Raw genomic sequence first — 26581 nt, 5'->3', positions numbered from 1 at the left:
AAACGGATGGATCGACTTCATTGCCAAATGCTTTTAAGTTCCCAGGAAGGCTTGTGCCAATAAGATTCCAAGCACAAATACGTGACTCAGTCTTTTTACACATTAACTACAACCGGAAACATGTTCGTTCTTTTTTCTCCCCCCTGACCGTAACTATTACGCTTTCTCTCACCAGTCCATCTTCCTTGCACCGTATAGTGGAACATACAGACTATTTTCCTTTGACTCAACTCAGGAAAAGAGTGAGCAGCAAAATGCTAGCAGATTCCCGTAAACGCATGTCTTCTCCTCCGATCGGTTGGTTTCACATTTAAATGGAAAAATATTCAAAGAGGTGTTTCAGTAAAGCCAGAGATAAGGTTTAAAAAAATAATAAAGTGAAAGTAAAAAGGAAGCCCAAGTTTGGAGGTGCTTCTCGGTTTCCCCACCTACACCAGCTTCCCTTCTAGCCACAAGAACCCAGGAATAGGAAATGGGGGAAAGACAGGGGCGGGGGGGCCAGGTTGGTGGTGCCCACTTCCATTCTAAGCTAGAGCCCTGGCATTCCCAAATAGAATCCATTGTTGTACATTCCAGCGCTATGCTCAGTGGTTTTTGCCACTTGGTCGGGGAGAAACCGGGCTTATGAGCAACATGCATCTGAAAGGCTGACAGCTCATTCACAGAACTGAATAAGCAGTGCAGGACTTCAAGGGTCTTTCTCAATCCCTCATGTTAGATCTTGTGTTAGCCTAAGCCTCAACTTGTTCTTCTCAACTTGGACTTGAGAGTTGAATTCCTCTTGTCCCAGCCCTGAGGATGAGGGAATCACTGCTCAGCCACTTCCCTGCACTCCCAGACACTGGCTGGACGCAAAGACTCCTAAAGGAGCATGCTTGTCATCGAAATAGGAATGATTTCCCAGCAGCTTGGACGAGACTAAAGAACCCTCCTGCAAGCACTATCAGCAAAGCCATTTCCTGGAGTCCGGACACCAAGACTTTTCACAAACGTGGAGACGGCCCGTACCTGTACGGGAGCTGAAGGCACTGCAGGTTCCTGTGTGCATGCCATGAACAAAAACTGCTCGGACAGAGCCCCCAAGCCAAACCGAGTAAAATAAACGAGCCGTGCTCAGAACACAGCCCCCGCGGGCCTGACCCGCAGCTGTCTGTGGCTGCAACATTCACACAAGTTCAAAGAGGAGTGAGTGAAAGCACACAGCTACATACCGATTTCCCAAAATGTCCACGGTCTTCAGGCTTCCATTCCTTTAAATCCACAGGTTCCCAAGTGGGAACTGAAATGCGAGGGGAACCCCCTGGGTGCCTTCCACTGCCCCCCGCCCGGTGGCTGCTCTGGTGAATTCTGAGCAGGAGTTTCATAAGACACTTAGGTGTAACTCGGTTTCACAAACCAAGCCTCCCACAGCTGACACGCGGCTGACATCAGCAGCCCAGCCGGCTGGTGGCACCTCCCAGCCCTGCTCCAGGTCGGCGGGAGAGCAGAGAGCAAAGTTCTCACTCACAGGTTTCCCCAGAAACCAGAGCCATTTTCCACTGGGTGCAGTCTGGGCTCCGAGGAGGCTTCCTGGGAAGAGCAAGGCTTTGAATTCAGGCATAGAGTTCACGGGAGGCTGTTGCTGGGGGAGCTTCGACCCAGCCTTCCTCAGCCCTGGACGTGAACAGGTTCAACAGGAAGAGCTACAATGCTGCTCAGCTGTGTTTTCCTTTTTGTCCGTTCCCACACACATGAAAACTGGGGCTGGACTTGAAACCTGATCCCTGAGAGCTATCACCTCCCCCTTAGCGCTCGCAAATGTGAAAGGCCACCCCTTCGACAGCACTCAGCACAGGCCTGCAGGGAGGGCACCCGGCCCTCTGTGGATGAAGACCCCGGGCCCAAACATGGCAGCAGTTGATCTGAATTACAGACACCTAAGCAGACCCTGCGGAGAACAGTCCCTGCAGGCTCCTTCAGGCTGTGCGCTCTATGGAAGGGGCTGTGGTGGCAGAGTGGTTACAGGTTGGGCTACGAATGGCAAGGTCAGCAGTTTGAAACCACCAGCTGCCCTGAGAGGACAGACAAGGCTTTCTACTCTCAGACAGAGTTACCGTTTGGAACCCCACAGGGGCAGTTCTAACGTGCCCTATAAGTCTGCTATAAGTTGGCATCTGAATGGCAGAGAGGGTTTTAAAAATGTATTTTTAAATCTCTATGGAAGCAGACTGCCACATTTTCCCCTGTGGAGTGGCTGCTGGGGTTAAACAACTACACTTCCGCTTCGCAGCCCTGTGCTTGAACGCCGTGCCACCAGGATGCCTTCCCGTGAGCCCAAATTTGGCTTAAAAAGTGAGGGGCCTTGATTTACTCAGAGAATTTTAAATAATTAGATGCCAAGTGGGTTTACAGAGAATATTATGGGTAGAGAATTTTTGTGTTTGAAACTACAAAGCCAAACGTGTTGCCATTGAATTGATTTCAACTCACAGCAGCCTTATGGAGTAGAACGGCTGCACTAGGTGTCCACAGGTGTCCTGGTTCAAAACAGAGCCCTATAGAGTAGAACGGCTGCACTAGGTGTCCACAGGTGTCCTGGTTCAGAAACATATCACCAGGTCCTTTTCCCCAGGCATCACTGGTAGGAGTGTGGCTGGGGCTGGGAGTGAGAGTGGGGTGGGTGGGTGAGTAGGTGGGTTTGAGTAAGGGGTGGAACTGCCAACATTTCTTGGTTAGTCGTTGAATGCAAATCATTAGCTGGGTCATTAAGTTGGAAAGGTAAAGCCATTTCCCCACCTGAACTCGTTAAAAGTCTGGGCAAAATGGGATTTCCTTTATGTGCTTACGACAGTACAACAGTGGATGGGAATGGCACAAACTTAATTCCTGCCTCTGGGCAGGAGAAACCAAAGAGACAAAGAGGATGTAACACAGAACACTTCAATACCATCATTGATGCTCCTTTTTGTTAAATGAAATTAAGATGAAGCCAATGTGACAATAATCAGTTCAGGTGGGTGGACAAGTGTTATTGTATGAGGGGGGTACCCCCCCCCAAAAAAAAGCCAGAATTGCACTGGGAGGAGTGGAGCTTTCATAGTACTTATTTTTCCCGCTAGACAAGCATCAAGCAACTCGCTCTGAGTTAGTGCACCCAGTGTGTCACCTGGGAAGGTTCTCTCTGGTCACAGTGAATTTTTTCATAAAAGCAGTTTTGCTCAAACCTCGTTTTTTGTGATGGCCAATTTAAGAGAACAGTATTCAGCTGTGAAATTCCGTTTCTTGCTCAGTAAGAATAATGCAGAAACTGTTGTGAAGTTGAGCACAGCTTACAAGGACAGCACTATGGGAAAAACTTAAGTGTACGAGTGGTTTTTCCTTGCAAAAAGGTGCAATGTTGATTGATGACAAACCTCATTTTGGATGTCCATCAACTTCCTGAATGTATGAAAATGCCAACTTATGCATTTGGAGTTCATTCTACCAGGTCGGACTGCTAATCAAGCTTTCTATTTAGAGGTTCTGAAAAGATCGTGTAACAGTGTGCCACAAAAAAGGCCTGATTTGTGGCACATGGGGGACTGCTTTTGCCACCACGACAATGCGCCTGCTCACGCAGCCATCTCAGCGCACCAGTTTTTGGCAAAATACAGCATGCCTCTCTTGCTCCATGCATCCGACTCATCTGACCTCACTGTGCAACTTCTTTTCGGTTCCATGAATGAAGAGGGGCATGAAATGACAGCGATTTGATGAAGTAGAAGAGGTGAAGAAAAAAATGAGGGAGGTGCTGTCAGCCATCCAATCAGAGGAGTTAGAAAAATTTCTGAGAATGGAAGCGCAGATTTGACAGATGTATTAAGTGTAGTGGAGAGTACTTTGAAGGTGATAAGGTTGTTTTGTAAAAAATATGTAAAAACATAGTTTTGGGGGGAAATAGATATTTTTTGGGGGGGTACCCTCTTCTATTCTTCCTATATCTGTTGTTCTTGTGTCACTTCAGACTAATCATCCTGTAGGACGGAGCAGTACTGCCCCAGAGGGTTTCCCAGACAGTAATCCTTAGGGAGACAGATGGCCACATCTTTTGCTCTTGGAGCAGCTGGTGGGTTTGGCCAGTGACTTTTCAATCAGCTGTTGGTGCGTTAACCAAGCCTTTATTCTGTATTCTTTAATTTCCCCAAATAAAAATAGCAATAAAACTTTATAGTACACAGATCATTCTATTTTGTATGAGCGTGAGATGCCCAGCTTCCAGCCTGAGTTGGAATCGACTTGATGGCAGTGAGTTTGCCATTTGAGAGGCACCTGTTTCATCATCACCGCTGTGATGCTTCTCAATGCGTGAGGCCACATGGGAAACACTGCTAACCGCCATGGTACCAATACAGCCGGGGGCAGGGAAGGATGAATTTTTCTTTCTGAATGTCTGACCCCTTTCTTCCAGTGTGCTTATGTTGGCGTTCTAGGTCTAAGGGAACAAGGGAAAGCTGTGCAATGGCAAAGGCATGGAAGTGAGGTGAATTCGTTTAGTTGGACAACACTTATGGACATGAACAGACATCACGAAAGAAGACACTCAGGCAGCCAACACACATAGGACGGGATGAGTTTGATCATCAGCAACTCGAGAGATGCTAGTACAAATCAAATCAAAGTGACAATGAGATATCATCTTACTTCAGCATCAGTAGCAAAGTTCAAAAATACATAAAACAGCAAATGATGACAAGGGTGTGGAAAGACTGGAACTCTAATCCACTGCCGTAGGGCTGAAAGAGGAGCCCTGGTGGCCTAGTGATTCTGTAGTGGGCTGCTCACTCTAAGGCCAATAGTTGGAAACCCAGCCACACCTCAGGAGGAAGACAAGCCTTTCTACTCGTGCAAAGAGTTACAGTCTTGGAAACCACAGGGACAGAGCGACTCTGTCCTAGAGGGTCACGATGAGTTGAAATCAACTCGGTGGCAGTGAGGGTTGTTTTTGAGGGCTGCACAATGGTACAGTCTGTGTGGAAAGCGGCATGTGTCCCTCAAGAGTTGGGAATAGCCATAGCATGGGGCCCAGCACCCCTTCTACTTGGTGTCTGTCCCAGAGAAGTAAAAGCTGTGACACCAGCAGACATGTGCACAGCCATGCTCCCTGCAGCACTGCTCCCAACAGCAAATGGATAGACACAGCTCAAACAGTCGTCAGTGGAAGAATGCATCCCTAAACATTGGGACAGACACACAATGGAAGAGGACACAACCTTCCAGCGCAATGATGAACCTATGAAGCCCTTCATACATGGCTGAACCTGGAGGATGGTCTCTTCAGTGAAACTCCTCATTCGCACACATACAACGATAAATAAAACTATTACTGTAAAAAGTCAGGAAAAGATTTTCACACTAGGAAGAAACATTCCTTGATGGTTATAGGGGGGTGCGGGGAGAGAGACAGAGAGGTAGGGGAAGTTAGGGGCTAGAAGGTAGATAAGTTTTAACTTTGGTGAAGGGGAAAGAAATACAAAATGAGAGGGAGGTTGACAAAAATGTTGGAAGCAGGGGAAGGCACTGGAAGGTTTGTAAGGGTTAAAGGCAACAGAGGCCAACGCTGTCCAATACACAGTCCTGCAACATGGTGAGTATATGCTTACATAGGCATGAAGGCTGAACAGATGTGGGAGAGAGACGGGTTTATATCCACGAGTCTGCACAGGATGGCAGAGGGTTTTTTATATATGTTTTTACCTCTGCTTGCAAATATATCTATAAATGTGTGGAGCATGCAAGGGGTAAAGTTTTAATAACTTTATTAATATTTGTAATACAAAGAGCTGTTAGGCCTTGGGGCTCAGGACCACACACAGTCTTAGGGAACATCAAGGTCAATTGGCATAACATAGCTCATAAACACAACGTTCTGTATCCTACTTAAGTGAGTAGTGACTAGGGTCTTGAAAGCTTATAGGCATGTACAACCATTGCGATATGGCTCTACCTCAACCAACAGGGAATCGACATTCAATAGGAGCCAGCACTATCTGCACCAGGTATATATCCTAAAGAAGTAAGAGCCCTAACACGACCAGACATGTGCACTCCTGTGTTTATCACAGCACTATACTATTCACAACAGCAAGAAGCTGGAAACAGCCCACGCGCTCATCAGTAGAAGAATGGACAAAGACACTTCAGTACACACTCTCAGTGGAATATTACGCATCACCAGAAAACACTGGTGAAGCCACAAAGCACCCCGTGGCACAGAGCATTATGCTGAGTGCAGTTAGTCAACCCCAAAGGGACAAATAATGCCTGAGACCACTACCGAGAGGGTAAAGACTTGCCTACGGCCAGGGTGGCAAGACGAAGCAACGGCTCATGAATAGGAGGCTAGAGACCCATGAGAGGGAGAAAGGAAATCCGGGGACAGGGGGTTGGAGAGAAAAGAGGGGTCGGGGGCAGGGCACTGATGATTAGTTTGAACTGCTGAATGCAGAATTGATGGCCTGAAATGTTGTCCCCCTCCCAGTTAATTCACACACACACACAAACACACAAAATAATTTTAAAAAAAGCAAAAGAAAGGATTGTTTGCCAAAAAAAAAATAGAAAACAACTATTGGTCTCTTTCATCCAGGGGAAAAGTGAAGGGCAAAAAGTGAAAGACACCTGGAAACGATTATTCCAATGGCTGAATGGACCATGCAAACATCAGTCTGCACAACGCTGAGACCAGAAGATTTAGATGGTGCCCAGCTATCACTGCAAACTGCTCTGCAAAGGATCACTTTAGAAGGTTCTGGATCTCAAAAAACAAAAACAAACTCACTGCCATCGAGTTGATTCTGCCTCGTAGCCACCCGACACAGGCAGGGTAGAACTGTCCCTGTTGGTTTCTAAAACAAACTCTTTATGGGAGTGGGGAAATGTGGAGGAGAACTCAAAGCAATAAAAGAGACCGGGCTTATTGGTTGGATAGAGACTAGATGAACCCCCAAGACTGTGACTGGTAGTTACCCTTCAGGCCTGGAACTGAACTCACCCTTGTGTTAGACTACTCAACCATTTACAATCAAGAGGGCAGTACTTATTCCAGGACACCGCACAGAGCTGGAGTACAGCAAACACAGGGAGGAGGTGCATTCAGCTATGGGGCATTGAAAGGCGTGCAGGTGAATTCAAACAACATGGCACGAATTGTTGAATGCAAAACTGATCATCTGCTCTGTAATTCACCCAATTCACAATACAAATTTCAAAACCTAGACACAACGAAGGGCCCTCTGGTAAGGTGCCTTGGGCAGAGCCTGGCACACTGCAGGCAAGCAAGCAATGCGCCTTTCCTTTCCTTTGCTCTGTGCCGGTGTTTTCCTGACAGGATTAGCAACACATTCCCTCGGGCCAAAATCCAGGGGAAACTTCAGACAAGTGCAAACTGATAAAAAATACACCCACCAGGCTGACAGACTTGCTGGTGCCTCTACGTTATAGAAATAGTCCGTCCTGCAAGAAGGACTAACCTGACTGACTTGAAAGATGAAGAACGGCTGTAGAGAAAGCGAGAGATTTGAGGGCAGAGATGAAAGTTCACAAGAAGATTGAAAAGAGCAAGGCATGCTTCACCTTTCCTATTATTTGGAGGACACTGGTGTCTCTATCACATAGAAGACTCGTACAGGGTGAGCACCTTCCAGAAAACAACATACAATTTTCCTCTAGCTCTATAATGCTTCTTTCCACCCACTATCACGATCCCAATTCTACCTCACAAATCCGGCTAGACCAGAGCATGTACACAGGTACAGATAAGAGCTGGAAACACAGGGAATCCAGGACAGATAAACCCATCAGGTCCAATAATGAGAGCAGTGATCCCAGGAGGGTAAGGGGAAGGTGGGGGGAGAAAGGGGAATTGATCTCAATGATCTACATATAACCCCCTCACAGGGGAACAGACAACAGAAAAGTGGGTGAAGGGAGACATCAGTCAGTGTAAGACATGAAAAAATAATGATATATAAATTATCAAGGGTTCATGAGGAAGGGAGGGTGGGGGCGAGGGGAAAAATGAGGAGCTGATACCAAGGGTTCAAGTAGAAAGAAAATGTTTTGAGAATGATGATGGCAACAAATGTACAAATGTGCTTGACACAACGGATGGATGTATGGATTATGATAAGAGCTGTACGAACCCCCAATAAAATGATATAAAAAAAGACAAGAAAACAACAACAAAACCTCCACTGCCATCTATTTGCTTATACCTCACGGTGACCCTTCGTAGGATTTTGGAGGCTATACAAGAGCATATGAGTTGGAATCAACCCACCCACAGTGGGTTTGGCTTGGTTATTTATGTAGCATTTACTAGCAGCTGCTGAATTTGAAATTCTTTTGCTTTAGAATATAGGTGCTCATGATAGAAAAAGAAATACCTTTAAGAAGGTGACCGCTTGAAAGTTAGAGGTCAGAGTTGACCCAATGGCAATGGCCTTGGCTTTGTTTTCATCTCTTGGCACAGGATGGATATTTGTGACCTCTGGGGTCAAAAGAAGGAAGCAGAAAGCAATAGAGGACAAAGCTGGGGGTTAATTTAGAGATCACAAAATCAGTTAGGTAGATAAATAGATAAGAGAGAAAAAAGTAAGAGGGACAATCTAGACAGAAGATTAACAATGGTAATCAAGACATTCTAAGGGAAAGAGGACATGTCAAAAAAAAAAGACAGTATTTTAAAAAAAAAGCATTCAAAATGTAATAGCTAATGCAGAAAACCTTGCTGCCAAGAATCAAACCCTACTTTTAAAAGTGAACTTGTGTAAAATAATATAATAAATTGCTTGTTATAAAAATATAAGAATAAATATGGAAACAATAATCTATACCTTATCAAGGGTTCATGAGGGAGGGCGGGCGGGAGAGGAAGGGGGAAGAAATGGGGGGCTGATATCAGGGGCTCAAGTGGGAAGGGAATGCTTTGAAAATGATGATGGCAGCATGTGTGCAAATGTGCTTGACACACTGGAGGAATGTATGTATTGTGATAAGATATGTTAGAGCCCCTAATAAAAGTATTTTTAAAAAAAGAATAAATGTTATAATAATAAAGACGTGAACTTCTTATAAAAATAAATGTAATAATAAACTTGCTCAAGATCATGAGAATACATAAATAATATACTAAGAATAGATAATGTAATAAGAAACTTCTGATCCTTAGATGGACACAAAGTTCTCCACAGACTTTTCTGAAGCACCTTCATGTAAGAAGAGCAGAGGGAGTTTGGGAAACAGGACAATGTGTCCCTCCGGAGCACTTGCAACCAACGGGTATCCATTGATCAGCAAGGGTTTGGTGTGCACCTTCTGTGTGCGAGGTCCTGGGTCTTGCCAGTGAATGATTGATAGGCCCCTCTCCCTGCAGTGCTTAGATGAGCTGCACTCAGAGCGGTGGCGCTCCTCTGGCCCTGCTTCCACCCCCTGCAGGGTGTTATGTGGGGCAAGTTGCTTCACCTTCTTTGAGTCTGACTCCTTAGCGGTAAAATGGGACCAACAGTGCCTGCCACACAGCATTGTTGAAAATTTCCACAAGCTGCTTGTGAAGCATTTAGCAGTTTCTGGCTCACACTAGACATTCTGCAAGTGAGGACGTTAGTTGTTATTTGTTATGAAGAACGTTCACTCCTCTTCTAATTTGACTGGCCATGGGATGGTCGCTTAATAGCCCAGAACTGAACCAGTAACCGCTGTCTAGTGCCGCATCTGTCTTCCCACCGGAGAGAGCAGCGGCTGAGTTGTTCTGCTGACATATCTAGGCTTCCCATTGTGTGAGTTTCTGTCCGACTCAAAACAGCCTTTCTGTTGACTCCACCATTGGCTTCCTGATACGCCCCGAGAGAGGAAATCTGCTGGCTGCTCCGGTGTTGACCAAGTTACAGGTGAGGGGTGGGGGGGCAGCTCAGGGACACACCCAACAGAGGTTGGGTGGCAATCTTCCTCCTGCCTGGGGCATAGAGGAAAGACGGAATGTGTCCTGACACCTGTCCAGGGCAAGCGGGACTTCTCAGGGGGCATCAAAGACCAAACTGTCCTTAGTCTTGACCAACTGAAAGTGTGTCCTAGTCACAGGTTTAACACCAAACTCGAGGAGGATGGAGAAGACGTCTGCAGAGGCTTGGCTTTTTAATAGTACTTATGATATCAGTTAATCATTTAACAGTGAATTCACCTGGAAATGATTACATTTGGGATCATCCCGGCTTGCGGGTGGGATTGTACATCAATGATTCACCCTGGGTAATCCCCTGGAATCTCCGGAGGCAAAACAAAATGGATCGTTTACCCTTTTTTCTTCTCCCTTGTTTCTTTTGAAACAGTTGTTCTCGAGGGAGCACACGGTGAGGACTCAAGTTGGAGGAAGTGGATCTGGGTTGCCTGCTGGAGTCTCACAAAACAGAATTTTGTAGGAGAATCGGATTATTTTGTCTTTGATTGAAGATGTTAGAAGTTTATGCACAAAGAGTTTGTCCTGTTTCTTTCGTTGGGCACAAGTCTTGGATAATTCATAACCGAGAAGACCACTTGGTCTAGCGGATGAAGGCTACTTCCCTCCCAGCACATGTTCGTACGGGTTGAGACGCGGAGGTGCAGTGAATACACACGTTTGGCTGCTATCCCTGGAGTCTGTCCTGTGAACCCACCCGCAGCTCTGACTACCTGGGGATCTGCTCTGGGAAAGTGACATCCTAGAAAGCTCGATGGCGCAGGTCACACACTCGGCAATGTGTGGGGACATTTGGGTTGTCTCACTGTGTGTGGGGGAGGCGGTGTTGGCATCTAGTGGGTGTAGGTCAAGGAAGTTGATAGATAACTATGAGAATGCACAGCACAGCCCCACAGTAAAGAATTATCTGGCCCAAAATGTCAAGGGTGCCAGGACTGAGGAATCTTGCCTTCCAAAACAATATCGGGTGATGTCCGTGGGCTCTGATCGGCAGAAAGGGAGCCCCGGTGTCTCGGTGGGTTACTGGTGGGGCTGTCTCCTGCTAGGTGAGCAGTTTGAAACCACAGCGAGAAAGATGAGGGGTTCTACTCCTGGAAAGAGTTACAGTCTTGGAAGTCCAAAAGGGGAGCGCTATTCTGCCCTGCAGGGCCACGATGAATCAGAATTGACTCGATGGCAGTGAGAACAATGTGATAATGGAATAACATTTTTATTTAAAAATAATTTGTCTTTGAGTTCTAGTTCTGTCAACAGAAGTTGGCAGAAAAGCCTTGCTTTTCTCCATCGGAGCAGCTGGTGGTTTTGAACTGCTGACCTTGCAGTTAGCAGCCCAACAAGTAACCCGCTCCACCACACCACCAGAAACCAGTCCGTGTAGAAGGACATTGTGTTTGGTAAAGTGGAGGGGCTGTGACAAAGTGGAGGGCCCTCAAGGAGGTGGACTGACCCGCTGGCTGCATCCCTGGGTTCAGCACAGGAACGATGGTGAGGCTGGCGCGAACTGGGCACGGTTTGGTTTGGTCGCTCACAGTGTGGCTGTGGGTCAGAGTTGACTCGATGGCATCCAACAACAACAACAGCAACAACAACAATTCTTTCAACTGCGTAATAAATTCAAGAACGAATGCTTATTCCAACCGCTTTCTTTCTTTCTTTTTTTCCTTCTCCTTTCTGTTTGTAATTGTAACAGGTAGGGCTCAGGTCGTTTTCTAAAGGCAAATGAATGTCACTTACCTGAAGCTTACATGTGAACACACTAGAGGCGGCCTTGATAACAGTGTCAAGTATACATAAGTCAAACTGTAAAACATTATGCAATATTTTACTCAGGAAAGGAGGAAATTACTTTTTCGGATGCGCTATCAGAACCTTACCGACATTAAAAAACCAACAGTGAAGACCCAAAGCCCACCTGTAGGCAACTGGACATCCCCTTACAGATGGGTCTAAGGGAGGAGACGAGCCAGTTAGGGTGCAGGGTAGCACTGATGACACATACAAATTTCCTCTAGTTCTTTAATGCTTCATCCCCGCCCTTCACTGTCATGACCCCAATTCGACCTTACAAATCCAGCTAGACCAGAGGATGTACACACAGGTACAGATAAGTGCTGGAAACACAGGGAATCCAAGACAGGTAACCCCCTCAGGACCAATGATGAGAGTAGTGATATCAGGAGGGTAAGGGGAAGGTGGGAGGAGAAAGGGGGAACCAATCACAGTTATCTACATATAACCCTCTCCCTGGGGGATGGACAACAGAAAAGTGGGTGAAGGGAGACATCGGTCAGTATAAGACATAAAGTAATAATAATTTATAAATTATCAAGGGTTCATAAGGGAGGGTGGGTGCGGGTGAGAAGTGGGGAAATGAGGAGCTGATACCAAGGGCTCAAGTAGAAAGAAAATATTTTGAAAATGATGATGACCACAATTATACAAATGTGCTTGGCACAATGGATGTATTGTGATAAGAGTTGTATGAGCCTCCAGTAAAATGATTAAAAAGAAAAGAAAAAGCCAACCAACTATATCACACCTTAAATGCAAGGAGTGCTGAGAATTTTGGAAAAAAGAATAGATGAGGTTGTTCATACCAGGAAGCATATAACTTTTAAATCTGACTGTCTAAGAAGATGTCACCTCGCTCAAACTTCCTGTGTGGCTGAATCTGTCCCCAGGCTGGTCTAAGGGCTCCTGTCAATACTTGCTTTCAGGCACTCCCTGCAGGCATGTGGTACAGTCACCGCTGACCTGGGCTCACAGGCACCGGAAGGACTGTGTTCTACTTTCACAGCGGCTATCCCTTCTTACGGAGTCATATGAAACGGTGCTCGATCCTGTGTCATCTCATGATTGTCTGAGGACTGGACCAGACTCTGCTGGGAACCATAAGGCTTTCACCGGCTGATTTTCAGAACTAGATGGATGAACCTTGCATCCTGGTCTGTCTTATGCTGGCAGCTCCCCTTCAAGGCTGTTGAGCTTCTCAGGAGCCTGCACACCTTCCCTGACAGATGGGTGCTGGCCGTGTAGGAGATGCCTTGGCTGGGCTGTACTTCTGGTCAGTGCCTAGGCTGGGGACCAAGCATTTAAATACAATCCAGATTTTGAATATCATTCTGTCTTGCCAGCTGGATTGGAAATTCTTGATGCAGGAAGTGTGGTTTTTTTCCCCACAAATGGGATACCGTGTATAAAGCACTGCCTCAGTGCCCTTGCAAACAGAATGGACTAAATAAGTATTTTGAAGAAGGTGACAGTCTGTTGTGAGAAATTTATTCCTGAAGGATGGATGCATTTGATCTCTTAATTTTATCACCCAAATTCTGCTCTAAGTAAAAGCCACTTAAAACCCCAAACACTCAAGCCACCAATCTTCATTCACTGAAGACATCACTCCTGTTTATGCCCTTCATGGAGATGTTCGACGTTCCCCAGTGGTGTGTGCTTCAGAGCAGCTGATGCTGCCAAAGCTCTCTTCCCTTATTCTAGATGCATCACCTATCCAGCTTTTTGGTGCATGCCTAGAAATGAGCACAGACTGAGTAATGACAGTCTGACGGCGTTGCCGCCCACCAGCATTCCCTTCCCGTCCTTCAGCACAAATGCTCGTCGTTTTCCACAGGAAGCCCTGGTTCTGTGAGGTCGTATCCTCTCGGCTGGACTCACAGGCCAGTCTTCTTCCCGCCCCAGGCTGCCCGGCCCTTCAGGACCACATTCCTTCTCTCCCTGCAGGACTCAGCCAAAGTGTGGCCTCCTCAGGGAGGCCTTCCCAAAACACATCACACAAGTTCTCCCACCTGCCCCCAGGGTGGTGTCCCTCCATCTCATCAACAACTGGCACTCTATTTCTTTGCTAACTCGCTTACTGCTTCTCACCGACCAACCGCCTCACAGACCAAAAAGAAAACAAGCTGTGAGTGGCAGAGGCTACTTATGTCCCCAAGGGGCGACATGCTAGGCTGCAAACCCCAAGGACAGCAGTTCAAATCCACCATCCACTCTGTGGAAGAAAGATAACATTTTTGTTCCTATAAAGATCCCCAGGCTCAGACACCCTATATACGAGGCAGAATCGATTCAATGGCAGCGGGTTTGGCTTTTAATAATAATCACCTTGAGATATTGCACTTGATTACCTATCTATACATCCCAGTCTCCTTTGCAGCTAGGCTTGGTCGTATGATCTACTGAGTCCTGGCCAAAGGATTGTGGGTGAAAATGACAAGTGCCCACCCGGGTTTGCTTTCTGGATGTTCAGACTCTCTTTTTCCTTGGCTGGTGGATGCAAAAAGAAGGCTGACTAACTGAGGCCTGGGAATTATCGGAAAGGGAAGAGGCATTTGATCACCTACCTATTTCCTTGTCTTAAAAGAACAGGTGTCCAGTGGTAGAATTCTCACTTGCATGCAGGAAACTTAGGTTTGATTCCCAGCCGACACACCTCATGTACAGCCACCACCACCATCACCTCTTTAGGGGAGCTTTGCATGTTGCTATGATACTGAGTGGAGCTTCCAGACCAAGCCAGACTAGGAAGAAAGGCTGGCAGTCTGCTTTTGAACATCCACCAGTGACAGCCCTGTGGTTCCCAAGGGATGATGCCGAGCAGCGCTTCATTTCGTTGTGCACGGGTTTGCCACGAGTCTCCAGCTCAGGCCAGTGACAACAGGAGCAGAAGAGAAAACCTGCACTGCCCAGCAGACTCTCCATATTAATTAAGGGTAAAGTAGAGTAGGGTGTGGAGGGAACCATGGCTACTTAGTAGAAAAAAAGAGCCACTCCCTCATTGGGACCTCCCAGTGATCTGTGCGTAGATAGATGACAGAGAATTATTTATTATTTTAATTCAATGGCTGAAACAACGAAGGCCCAAAAAGGGCGAGCGAAAGCTCCGAGTTGGCCTGCCAGTAAAGTCCAGGGTGACTTCTGACTTTAAGTCCATGCTACAGGACGCGAGCTCTCCTCCCACGGCCTCTGCTGAAGGCCTGAGCAATCAGATTGATGACTGGTGTGGCTGCAGCTTCGTGAGACACTTTTCAAACAGGATGGACCGGTCTCCGGCTGACATTTTGTAATCCCATTTTTTTCTTTTCCTTCCACACCACACTTCATTTTGTGTTCACGTGGCCCTTAAGACTCGACAACACGGGTCTTCTCTTCTCTCCATACATGTCACTTCAGCCGGAGTTTGAGCAGCATCTGGATTGGGGTCCACGATGGAGTGGTGGTAGTTGAAGAGCTAAGGGGGTGTGGGGCTTAGCTGTGGTCACGGTGGCCATGTTTAGAAAAATAAGCAAGTCACTGTCTTCAAATGAAATGAACTCTGCATTTTCAGGACAAGGAAATAGGAAGGCTTCAAGCGCTTGTAACTTAATTTCATCTGGCTTCAGGCATTTGGAAAATCCAATAATTAAAAAAAGTCAACAAAAACTCAGTTCAGCGAAAGTTAAAAATGCCTTTGGGTGATCAAGTGTTTCTTAGTGTGTGAGAATAACGAGGAAAGATACGATCTTGAAAGACATTTCATCCCAGGAAGGTCCACCCTGGGCACTTTGACTAGTACACTTGCCATTTCACGATACCCATTGCTGACAGGCTCCAGGTCTCTCAGCTTAAAGAACTTGAGAGAACTCATTGCCATCGGCCCCAGGAGTCCAGCGGCCCCGCAGGGTTTCTAAGGCTGTAGTCTTGCCAGAAGCAGATGGCCGCAGCATTTCCCCACAGCGGGCCAGGCGGGTTCGATAGGCAGATCCATTAGTTGGTAGGCTAACGCTTAGCCATCGCGCCACCGTGGCTCCTTAAGACTTGCCCCAAATAACAATGACGACAACATGAAACCCACACCAGAGTTAGTTCCAATTCATAGACCCTGATAGGCCACGAAGAACTGTTCCATAGGTTTCAAGAGAGTGAATCTTGACTGGAGCAAATAGCCTCCTCTTTCTTTCCTAGAGTGGCCGGTGGGTTTGAAGCACTGACCTGGTACTTATCAGCCCAACTAGTAACCCACAGTTCAATCACGGCTCCTCGTCAGTGGAGAAAAATCAGTCATGACCTGCACTGATAGTTACTCAGCCACTGACTCACTACATGTTTATAGAGAACAGACATTTTCCCTTGATATAATGATCGAAAGAAAAACCTAGAAGAAGGAATGTACAAGTTTGTGTGTGCATGTTGGGCTTCTAACCACAAGGTCAGCAGTTCAAAACTACCAGTTGCTCTAAGTGAGTAAGAGGAGGCTTTTCTTCACTTTCATAAGGACTTACAGCAGCGGTCCTCAACCTGTGGGTCTCGACTCCTTTGGGGGTCAAAGGACTCTTTCACAGGGGTCGCCCGATTCATAACATAACAGTAGCAAAATTACAGTTATGAAGTAGCAACAAAAATAATGTTATGTTTGGGGGGTCACCACAACATGAGGAACTGTATGAAAGGGCCGCGGCATCAGGAAGGTTGAGAACCACTGACTTACAGTCTCGGAAACCCACAGGAGCAGTTCTATCCTTTCTATGGAGTGAGTCAGCCTTGACTGGATGGCAGTGAGTTTAGTTGTTGCTGTTGTTGTTATTTGTTTAAAGTAAAGCTTCACTAGATTGTAAGTCCAAATGGTCTTTGGTTTGAAATTAAGTTGCACCTGGTGTGTTTTCACAGTGCAGTGGCACATTCAGGTTCAAAGAGAGGATTAAATGGGGAAACTGCTCATGATCTGAATTTTTAATGGCATGCATGTTTTGTGGCTTAAGTCCAGAATTGAACTTTTTTCCTACTAATTTGCATCACACCTTAGGCACTCTGGTGCCTCCAAGACTCTTGCCCTACATCACTTGACAACACGAGTTGAAGTCACTTATTGGCTACAAGACTGGCAAAAGCTTTACAGTCAAAATCCACGAAGAGTGATTATATGAAACCCTGGCCTGCTATGTAGTACCTGGGGTCTTAAAAGCTTGCAAGGAGCCGCCCAAGGCATAATAATGGGTCTTCTTCACCTGGAGCAATAGAAGTATAAGGCATAAAGAGAAGGGAGCAGACGCTAACTGCCTCCATGAACAACTGCCTCCTTTGCCATGTGATCAGAAGAACGGAATGGAGATTGGCTACCACGTCTGAATACTTGGATCAAAGAACTCATCTAAATATCCTGATCAAAACAGGGATGGGATAATACAGAAGAGAATTTCCAATGTTCATGGACTGTAGATTTTCTAGAGCGATGAAGGGTGGATGAACGTCTGAAAGTATTGCCCTGAGAAAAATTTTTAAATCCTAAACCCAAAATGTCACCTTATGTAATCTTTAAATCAAACCATATAATTATCTGTAAGATCAAAGGGCAGCACTCACTCAAGGGCAAGGTTCAGAAGGGCTAGGAAAGAAGGAGGCATAGAAAACAGGGAAGGCACGGAGGACATGGGGTGCTTTGTGTGACATTGTGGAGATTGTAATCCACAGGACAAAAGAAGATGTGTACGAATTGCTGAATGGAAAACTGATCTGCTTGGTAAAGCTTTACCCAAAGCACAATTAAAAAATCAAACTAGCCAACAACAAAGAGCAGAGTTTAGCTGAACTAGTTAAAAAGGTCTTCCTTGAACATTGTGCTTTTGAAAGACATAGCTATGTGGGATCACATGGACTATAATCAAATCAAAAGATTAGACAGGAATGCCGAGGCTAGGGAGTTGATGTTAACGAGGAGGAACTTATCAGAGGAGTTGCGGAAATGGCTGCACAGCTCACAGCATGTCATCAGTGTCTCTAAATAATGCATAGAGACCCTGCTGACGGGGTGTATGTTCTAGGGTAGCTATGAACAACCAACAGTAAAATCGATTATAAACTGAGAGACATGAAGAGCACTCTGGGAGCTACAAAAAAAGACAGCCCCAACATGCTAAGGCTGTAACTGATGGTATGCCGAAGAATTCAGTCTGCTGGTGTCAGGCTCTCTTACTCTTGGTAAATCTCCTCCTTCTGGCCTGCTTTGAAGCCATGCCATCTTAACAACACAGGCATATGGCTTTGGCCTCTATCAATCACTGCTGCTAAGTCAAGTCCGACTCAGCGCAAACCTGTACCGCAGAGCCGAACTGCCCTGTTCGGTTCCCAAGGCTGTAAATCCTTATAGAACCAGATTGCCATATCTTTGCCTGACAGACTCTGGTGGGTCTGAGCTTCCAACCTTTTGGTTACCAGGGGAACAGGTGCCACCAGGGCCCTCCCCGGGCAGCCTGTGTTCCATTAGAGTTTGCCAATCTAACCCACATTGCTGCCTGCTCATTAGGAGCACAGGTCCATGTAAACAGCTGCAGCAGGATCCTCCTTTTCAAAATCAGCACCCACCACCCTTTCAATTATGCAGTCTTCTATTAGTGCACACTGAGCTGGGAGAGGGGGGCGGTGGGACATCCTCCCTCATTTAAACTTGACATACAAAATGAATATGTAAAGATAAAACCTAGTGTTGGGTTTTAACGGCAGCGAGGAGGTAGCCAGTGACTGGTACAAGATGAAGACATCCTGAAACAATGGAGTGTGAGGAGGCCAGAAAGCTGGCACATGATGGCCTGTCCTATGGCCCTTTTTGAATTAAATGGCATGTCTTGAAAAGAGAAAAATTCAGCTAATTGGGGTGGTGGTGGGGAAGCAAGTGTCTTCTGAGCTTTGTCTAAATGGTGGAATAAACAAACTCGATTATGATCAGTGTTAAGAGGTAGAAGAAGGGCAAGTGTGAAGGTGGGGTAGGAGGAAGGTGAAAGGAAACAGAGGCCAGGTCTAGGAAGCAAAGATATGGATAGAGGTATAAGCATAGGTGTGTACATATGTATATACATTAAATCATAAAAATAGAGGCATTGGCCTATGTACATATATCTATATGGCAATACACAGAGGTAGTGGACAGACTTGGGCCTCTGCTCAAGCCCTCCCTCAATGCAAGGACACTTTGTTCTAACACCTGGCATTCTGTCATGCTCAGCCTCCTGGCACGGTGGCTGGAGACAAACCAGTGCATAAGCAAACGCGGTGAAGAAAGCGGATGGTGCCCGGCTATCAAAAGATACAGTGTCTGGCGTCTTAAAGGCCTGAAGTTAAACAAGCAGCCATCTAGCAGAGAAGCAACAAACCCACATGGAGGAAGCACACCAGCCTGTGCAATCATGAGGTGTCGATGGGATTGTATAACAGGTATCAGAAGACACACAAAAAAACAAATAAATAAGCAAACAAAACCATATTATTGAGAACAAGGGGGATCGGATCAGAGATCCAAAACCCATGTGTAGACAGTTGGACATCCCCTCACAGAAGGGTCACAAAGACAGATGAGCCAGCCGGGGCACAGTAGAGCACCAAGGAAACACACACAGTTCCTCTGGTTCCTTGAGGCTTCCTCACCCCCCACTATCATGACTCCCGTCCTGCCTTTCAGTGCAGGCTAGAACAGAGCATGTGCACAGGTACAGCTAAGAGATAAGAGCTCACAACACACGGAATCTAGAAACGAATGGGAGTATTGATACCTGGAGGGTAGGGGGAGGTGGGGAGGAAGGGGGAACCACTGATTGCAATGATTGACACATACCCATCCCCCTTCCCCCAGGGGGATGAACAACAGAAACCACAGGGGAAGGGAGGCAGCAGTTGGTGTAAGATATGAAAATAATAATAATTTATCAAGGGGTCAGGAAAAAAAGAGGAGCTGATACCATGGGCTCAATAGAAAGTAAATGTTTAGACAATAATGATGGCAACGTATATACAAATATGCTTGATACAATTGATGTATGTATTGTAAGAGTTGTAAGAGCTCCCAATAAAATAATCTTTTAATAACTAAAAAAGAGCATTTGCCAATTTCTATGAAACTGTGAATAATAAAAAAACAACCATGAGTCACAAGCAACAGAGAGGGGGCTAATTGCAGTATTTACTGTACAGCCTCTGATTCACCATTATTGTGGGAGAGAGCCGAGACCTTTTTAGAGGATGCATGTACATTCGGTGAAAATCCACATCTTAGCCAGCTACACTAGCTAAGAAATTCCTTGTGAGTCAATTTAAATTACAATCTCAAACAAAAGGTTCAGTTAAAAACAAAACAAAAAAACAAAAACAAAAAACCAAGAAGAGATTTAAATACTATTGCTTAAAGTAAAAAATCGAGGAGAAATTAGTAAAAAATATAACATAAGTGAGACCTGTTTTAAGAACTCATGATTGGCAATATTGGTCTTATAGAAGGAATAAGTTAAATTTGTTTATTTGCTTTAGGAGTTTTAACGGGCTGTAAGGTGAACATGGCCTGCTTACCTCAAGGGTGGTGGTTCAAACCCACCAGCTGCTCCTAGAGGGAAAGCTGAGGTTATCTGCTCCTGTGAAGATTTACAGCCCCAGAAACTCAATGAGTCAGAAGGGACTCAATGTCAGTGGGTTTGGGTTTGGTTGGGATTCTTTGCTATTCTCAACACTCTATAACGGAAATAACGATTGTCATGGTTCTCGACTCCAGGCACCATGGCAGGAAACTGCCTGTCCTCGTGCCACCCCCTAGGTTGGGTGCAGATTGGTCCGCTGCCATCCACAGCGGCTTCACTGCTGCTTTTCAGAAGGACATTGCCAGGACGGTCTTCTTAGTCTGTCTCGGTCAGTCTAGAACCTCTGCTAGAACCCGGTCAGCAGCATCACAGTAACATTTGAAGTCTCCTGACAGCCAGGGGTCGTGGCTGTGCTAGAGGGCCCTGGCTGCCAATCAGACCTGTGCTCCCTGCACGAAGGTGAGAATTCTACCACGGAACCCCCAATGCCCACCCCCCCAACCCCCGACAAAACAAAACAACATACTGCCCACCAAAGGGAAGTGGTTAAATAGACTACTTCTCTGTATATAGCAGAATACGAGGCGGCTTCTTAAAAGAATAAAAAGAGGACTATAGTTTTAAGTAATCTGGAACAATTAGGCAAGGCATGTGAAAGTATGTATGATTTTTCTCTCCTTTAAAAGTCTTAACTTAGACACAAAGTCTAAATGAGTCCATATCATTCTCTCATAGTGGTTAACATAGGGGTAGCAGGAGGGCTGCCTGACCAGATTTATCTATTAAACACCATCAGCGCTATGTTCACAAGGACAAATTGTGTTTTACAATAAAATGTGTTGGTTTTTGGGGAGAAAAAAAAAAACCCAAAATATAAATAAAAGGGATTCTTTTAAATATTTGAAAAATTGGAGTATAGTTTACTATGAACATTATAGAACTCATTTAAATTTGGTTTGAAAACAGACCTTAAGTAGGAATGGTAAGACTCATATGAGTCCAGGAAGTTCTGGGAATGAAAAAATTCCTTCTTATTTATACCAATCTTGGTCTCAAAACTTATAAAGACATTGAGTGTCTCTCAAGATGGATGGTGAGTGTTAGATTGCTTTTTCACGATTCCACGGGACGTTTCAGCAACGAGCCTCCATGTCCACTTAGACCAGTGGTTCGCCACCTTCCTAAGTCTGCTACCCTTCATGCAGTTCCTCATGTGATGGTGACCCCAACCATAAAATTATTTTTGTTGCTACTTCATCATTGTCATTTTGCCACTGTTATGAATTGGGCGACCCCTGTGAAAGGGTCGTTCGACCTCCAAAGGGGTGGGGTCAGGACCCACATGTTGAGAACCACTGACAGACTCCCTGAAGAAAGCAGAGCTCCAGCTTGGAAGAGGTCTGTGCAGCCCTCGGGGACTGTCTGTCTGTCAGCTCACAGCCACAAAATGCAGAGTGACATCTACTTTCCGCACTCAAGGAAGATTGTGAGCGTTTGACTGCAGGGCCATGAACAGAGCTGGGGTGTGATTACCAGCCGCTGTCTGGAGAATATGGCTGCTTTTCCAGTACACATTAAAGCAAGAGACAGGCAGCCGTATTGGGTGATAGTTACGGGCTGTGATGTCGGGTCGTGATAGCACAGGGAGACTGACCACAGTCTGTTATTATAGGCAATTGTTTCCCTCCTTGTGATGGCAGCAAGCAACAGGGAGGGCACAAACCAGGGCAGCATTAGTAAGCCTTTAAGACATTATGATGCTGACTGAGTAGGCCAAGGGCATAAAGTAGGCATAATGATGCTCTATATTTATGATTCCTTTCTTGCAGAGGCAATAGGTATTTGTACTTTCAGGGTCAAAATAAAAGCGTAATACCTGAACTATTTGAATTGGCAAATGGTGGGCTGTATATATTAGTTTAGCAACAATTTTCAAGTCAAATGCAACTTACTCAGGCCTTATAGTAGACAGAAGCAACTTTGTTTAGAAAGTCAGAGATCTTAAAGGCTCGTCTAAAACAAGCAGCCATCTAAGTGAAGTATCAACTAAGTCCATCTGAAGAAGCACACCAGCCTATGTGATCTAAGGATCATAAATAATAAAATGCAAGACCGGAGAAGGGACTGGTATTAGAGCTTAAGTTCTGAGCACACGGTTTACAGCAGATTACGGATGACAATGAAAGTCCAAAATCCCTTAGCAGGGTCCTTACATAGATTAAGCCTCTGGTGAATCCCCTCTGATCACTGACCAGGGATGTGAATGGCCTTGCTGTCAGGCAGAGGGCACTGAGAAGCAGACTAACGCTGATATCGTTAGGTTAACATTTAACCACTTATCATTTGTTCTCCCTTTTGACCCATTTTAAGTTTGTTCTGGTTTTTATTATTTTCTGTTATCCTGTCAATTGATGTTTTTCTGTTTGATATTGTTGGAATTTTTGTTTTTTGCTTTAAGAAAAGTTCCAAATTTGATTGTGGTGATGAATGCACAACTCTTTCTAATAGGTTTAAACCACTGAATTGTAAGATATGTGAGTTACTATCAATGAAACTATTAAAATAAAAAGGTAACTTTCATTATAAAATTCAGACATGATTAACTACAAAAAATGAAGCCCCAGTAAACAAAAGATGTCAACGACTACTTATAACTATCCAAGCAGGTAACCAGGAGACAAGAATTTTGGCTTATGCTTTTATCATTTGTCCATCTTCCTATCCATCCAATGAACACACATACACACACACACTTTATAAAGCAAGTGGCATCATACTGTTCATAAGATCTTAAAATAGAAACCAACTTGTATGTACTTGGAAACTTTGCTCAGATCAACATCCTTGTTGATTCTCTGCACATCATTTTGATGATTTCCTTGGAATAAATGACCAGAAGTCGAACTGCTTTGTAATGGCATATCAACGATGTCTAAAAAAATATTGATACTTAATTTGAATCTCTTCTGAACTCATAGCTTCATGCATTAAAGTTCTTTGGCCAAGCGTGCTCAGGGCCTTTTGAGGTTACATTGTCAGCTGTAGAACAGTTCAAGGTTGGTTAATAACCTTTCCTTTTAAATTTTTGAAACGATTCGTACTTACTTTCCGAGGCTTCACTTTATCTTGTAAATCATATTGGCCGATTCCCTTATAACTGATACCAAGCCACCAAGGAATTCCTTGTTTATCCTAAAAGATGGAAAAGCATAAGAAGGAAGACCTAATTGTTCACTCTTCCAGAGGTAAGGCAATATTTAACAATGTCATCCCTAACAAGTGTCAGCAAGTCAAAATAAAGCTAGCTGACTTGGTAAATAAACACATCACTTAAAAACCGAAATTGCTAGTCATGCCTTCTCAGAGTTCCTTCAAAGAGGGCCCAGAATGCAAAACAGACCCAAACAGTTCATATTGTCAAAAAGAACAGAACATTACTATTTTAAAATAATACCTGGAAAAAAGAAAAAAGTACAACAAATTCAGCTAAGAATGAATTCAGAGTACAATGCCAGTTAGTCATTAAAAAAAATTCCTTTGAGATTCTCTCAATTATTAACTATCTATGAAGACAAAAGGAAGTTTTCTAAGAATCATGGAGATAGGAAAAGTAGTTACAAATCCTGGTGGTAACTTACAATGAATATGGGAACATTGAAAAATCCTTTTGAAGAATTGTATAGTTAAATGACAGAATGTTTGAATAAGCAGTTGGAGTACATAGGAGTAAGTTATATTCTGGATTTTTCTGTATACATTTGTCTCTTTCATTTTGCCAGTGGAAAGAGTGTGTTCACAAAAAAGAAAGAAAACCTTAAGCTTAGACAGATACATACAATGAAAAATCAGTAGACATTCAGAGTTGAATTAGCTCATTTATTTAGCGCCTAACCAACTCCCCCCAAACAAACAAACAAACAAATCCTGCCATTAAGTGGATTTCAATGCTCAGCAACCCTATCTAGGGTTTTCAAAATGAAAAACATTCCCTTAAAAAAAAACCCTCTATTCTTAACATTAAGTTTTATCTTTGTGCATCATAAAATATTTATCCATCTTCTTTTGCTTATAGACATCTGAAAAAACTATGCAGCATGAATCATATTGATCAAAGCAAACTGAAAATCCTGCACCATCTCAGCATCCTGTGAGGTTGCTGAAGTGAACAGGCATGAGTCTTGCACAGAAGACTGGAACAGTTGGACAGGAGAACAAGTGGAAAAAGAGAAAAGCCAGCCAAGACAGCAACAGGAGGAGGGGCCCCAAAGAGGAGAATCTGAATATTTTAGCATTACTTGTCATGTTGGGAGAACATGGAGCCTGGGTGACGTAATGGGCTGGGCATTGGGCCGCTAACCACCAGTCCAGCAGTTCATACTCACAGCCCCACTCCTCGGTGAAAGAGGAGGCTGTCTGCTCCTGTCAATAGTGACAGCCTCGGAAACCCACAGGGACGTTTCTGCCCAGCCCATAGGGCCACTATGAACCAAGCCCATTGCAGTAAGTGTTAGGAAAATATACCCTTCCGATACTGCAGTGTGGTTAAGCTCTGGCTGCTGGCTGTTCAAACTCACCAGCTGCTCTGGGCTTCTAATGATGTCCAGTCCTGGGAACTCCACGGGCAGGTCTCGTCTGCCCTGTAGGGTTACTATGACTCAGAATGGACTGAATGGTAGTGGGCTTCATTTGTTTTGGGGGAGAAATTTGTGTATAGATAAAATATTTTGCAAAAATAATATGCCCATGATTGGCTAAAAATGATAAGACGTAACTGTGCTGTTATTATTTTTTCCTCCCCACCCCCCCCCTTTTCTTTCCTTCTTTCTTTTTTCTTTTCTTTTAAGCCTACAGCACCCGGTATTCCCAGGAGGTCTCCCATCCAAGTACTAACCAGGCCCAACCCTGCTTAGCTTCCGAGATCAGACGACATTGGGTGTGTTCAGGGTGGTATGGCCGTAGACATGCTGTTATTTTGAACAAAACTCAGCCCTACTCTTAATGCTGCACTTTCTAGAGACAGTTTACATGCCCACTCGTTCGGGTTTCTATGGTTTTAGAATGCTAGTGCGGTTCAGTCACACTCACCAGACGTCATAATTGCTGAAGAAACTGGAAGGCAATAGACTAAGGGAAGTTCTTCAACAGGACCAATATTGTGTAAGACGCCTTTTTTATATTAAACAACAGCAATCGAGTTGAAAGCTTTCCTACCAAAAGAACTGACTTTGGTGGCTGGAGGGAAGGTGAAAGAAAGACCACCCTGAGTCTGAGGGCTCCCATCTACCATTACTGAGCATGACTCCTTACCTTCACTGCGTAGTAATGGACTCCATACGTTGGTAGCGCTTCTACTATTTTCATATACCTATAGATAATGAATACATATCACAATCTTTGATTGAAATATGCAGAGAGCCCTGATGGGAAAAACAATTAAAGAAACAACATTTGTATCGACTGTCCTCATATCACCACGACTAATGATATACTCTAGCAGAAATCACGGGAAACTTTCTGGAGAGTAAGATATGTCACTCTATCCAAGGTGTGCAGAAGCTCTGGTGGCGTAGTGGGCTGTACACTGTGCCGCTACCACAAGGTCTGAGGTTGGAACCTGCTAGGTGCTCCTCGGGAGAAAGATGAGACGGTCTACGCCTACTAAGATTCACAGTCTCAGAAACCCCAAAGGGCAGTTCTACCCTGTCCTACAGGGTCACTATGAGCCAGAATCACCTTCAGCGCAGAGGCTTTGATTTGAGCTTTTATTCAAAGTATGGAAGGTTGTTAGCAGACTTTGAATCAAAAAGCTCTAGGAAATATTATCTTCCAACTATAGGTATTAAGAAACATATCATATGATAGTATATTAGAATCTCAAAATACAATTATTTTTTAATGTAAGCAATGAGAATTTACTTTGGTGAATTTTCTCACAATAACAAAAAATCTGTATATTGATTGTGGTACAGGTTACAATCTGTATATTGATTGTGGTACTGTAAATGTCTGTCAATGTTCTTTGAACTGCATACATAAAGGGCAAATTTTCTTGTAGGTAAACTTGGCTTAGCACAGAAACCTCAATAAATGTGCCTTCAAAAGTATACCTGACTTTCAAAACACCAAAGCGATGTTAATATTACTTGGCATAAAAATTATTTTTAAAAACAATAACCCAAAGCCACTGCCATGAAGTAAATCAAATCAATTCTGACTTATAGTGGAATCTTCATTCAACAAGTTATAGTGGAATCTTCACTCAACAAGGACTGCTATACATAAC

General features: G+C 44.6%; 1 protein-coding gene and 1 non-coding gene across 5 annotated transcripts in view; both read right to left on the bottom strand.

Annotated features, from left to right (window-relative positions):
* The window catches only part of FRMD4B (FERM domain containing 4B), a 332839-nt gene that overhangs the window by 23718 nt on the left and 282540 nt on the right, over nt 1-26581 (bottom strand). For 3 of the 4 annotated variants that reach the window (XM_045289894.1, XM_045289895.1, XM_045289897.1), the window contains 2 exons: nt 25606-25663; nt 23404-23490 (listed from right to left, as the gene is read on the bottom strand). In XM_045289894.1, coding sequence (XP_045145829.1) covers nt 23404-23490; nt 25606-25663 — 145 coding nt within the window. Of the gene's footprint in view, nt 1-1211; nt 1638-23403; nt 23491-25605; nt 25664-26581 lie in introns of those variants that run through there. The other variant, XM_045289896.1, reaches the window with a different exon arrangement.
* LOC115869556 lies at nt 25141-25259 on the bottom strand. The gene has a single exon (XR_004046232.1). It is a non-coding gene; the product is annotated as a 5S ribosomal RNA (ribosomal RNA).

The sequence above is a fragment of the Echinops telfairi genome, unplaced genomic scaffold (genome assembly GCF_000313985.2).
Source record: "Echinops telfairi isolate 266 unplaced genomic scaffold, ASM31398v2 ScPeMD7_31;HRSCAF=116, whole genome shotgun sequence".
NCBI classification, from domain to species: domain Eukaryota; kingdom Metazoa; phylum Chordata; class Mammalia; order Afrosoricida; family Tenrecidae; genus Echinops; species Echinops telfairi.
Note: the sequence above shows the minus strand (reverse complement) of the source record. Positions and strands in the feature narration are given on the sequence as shown.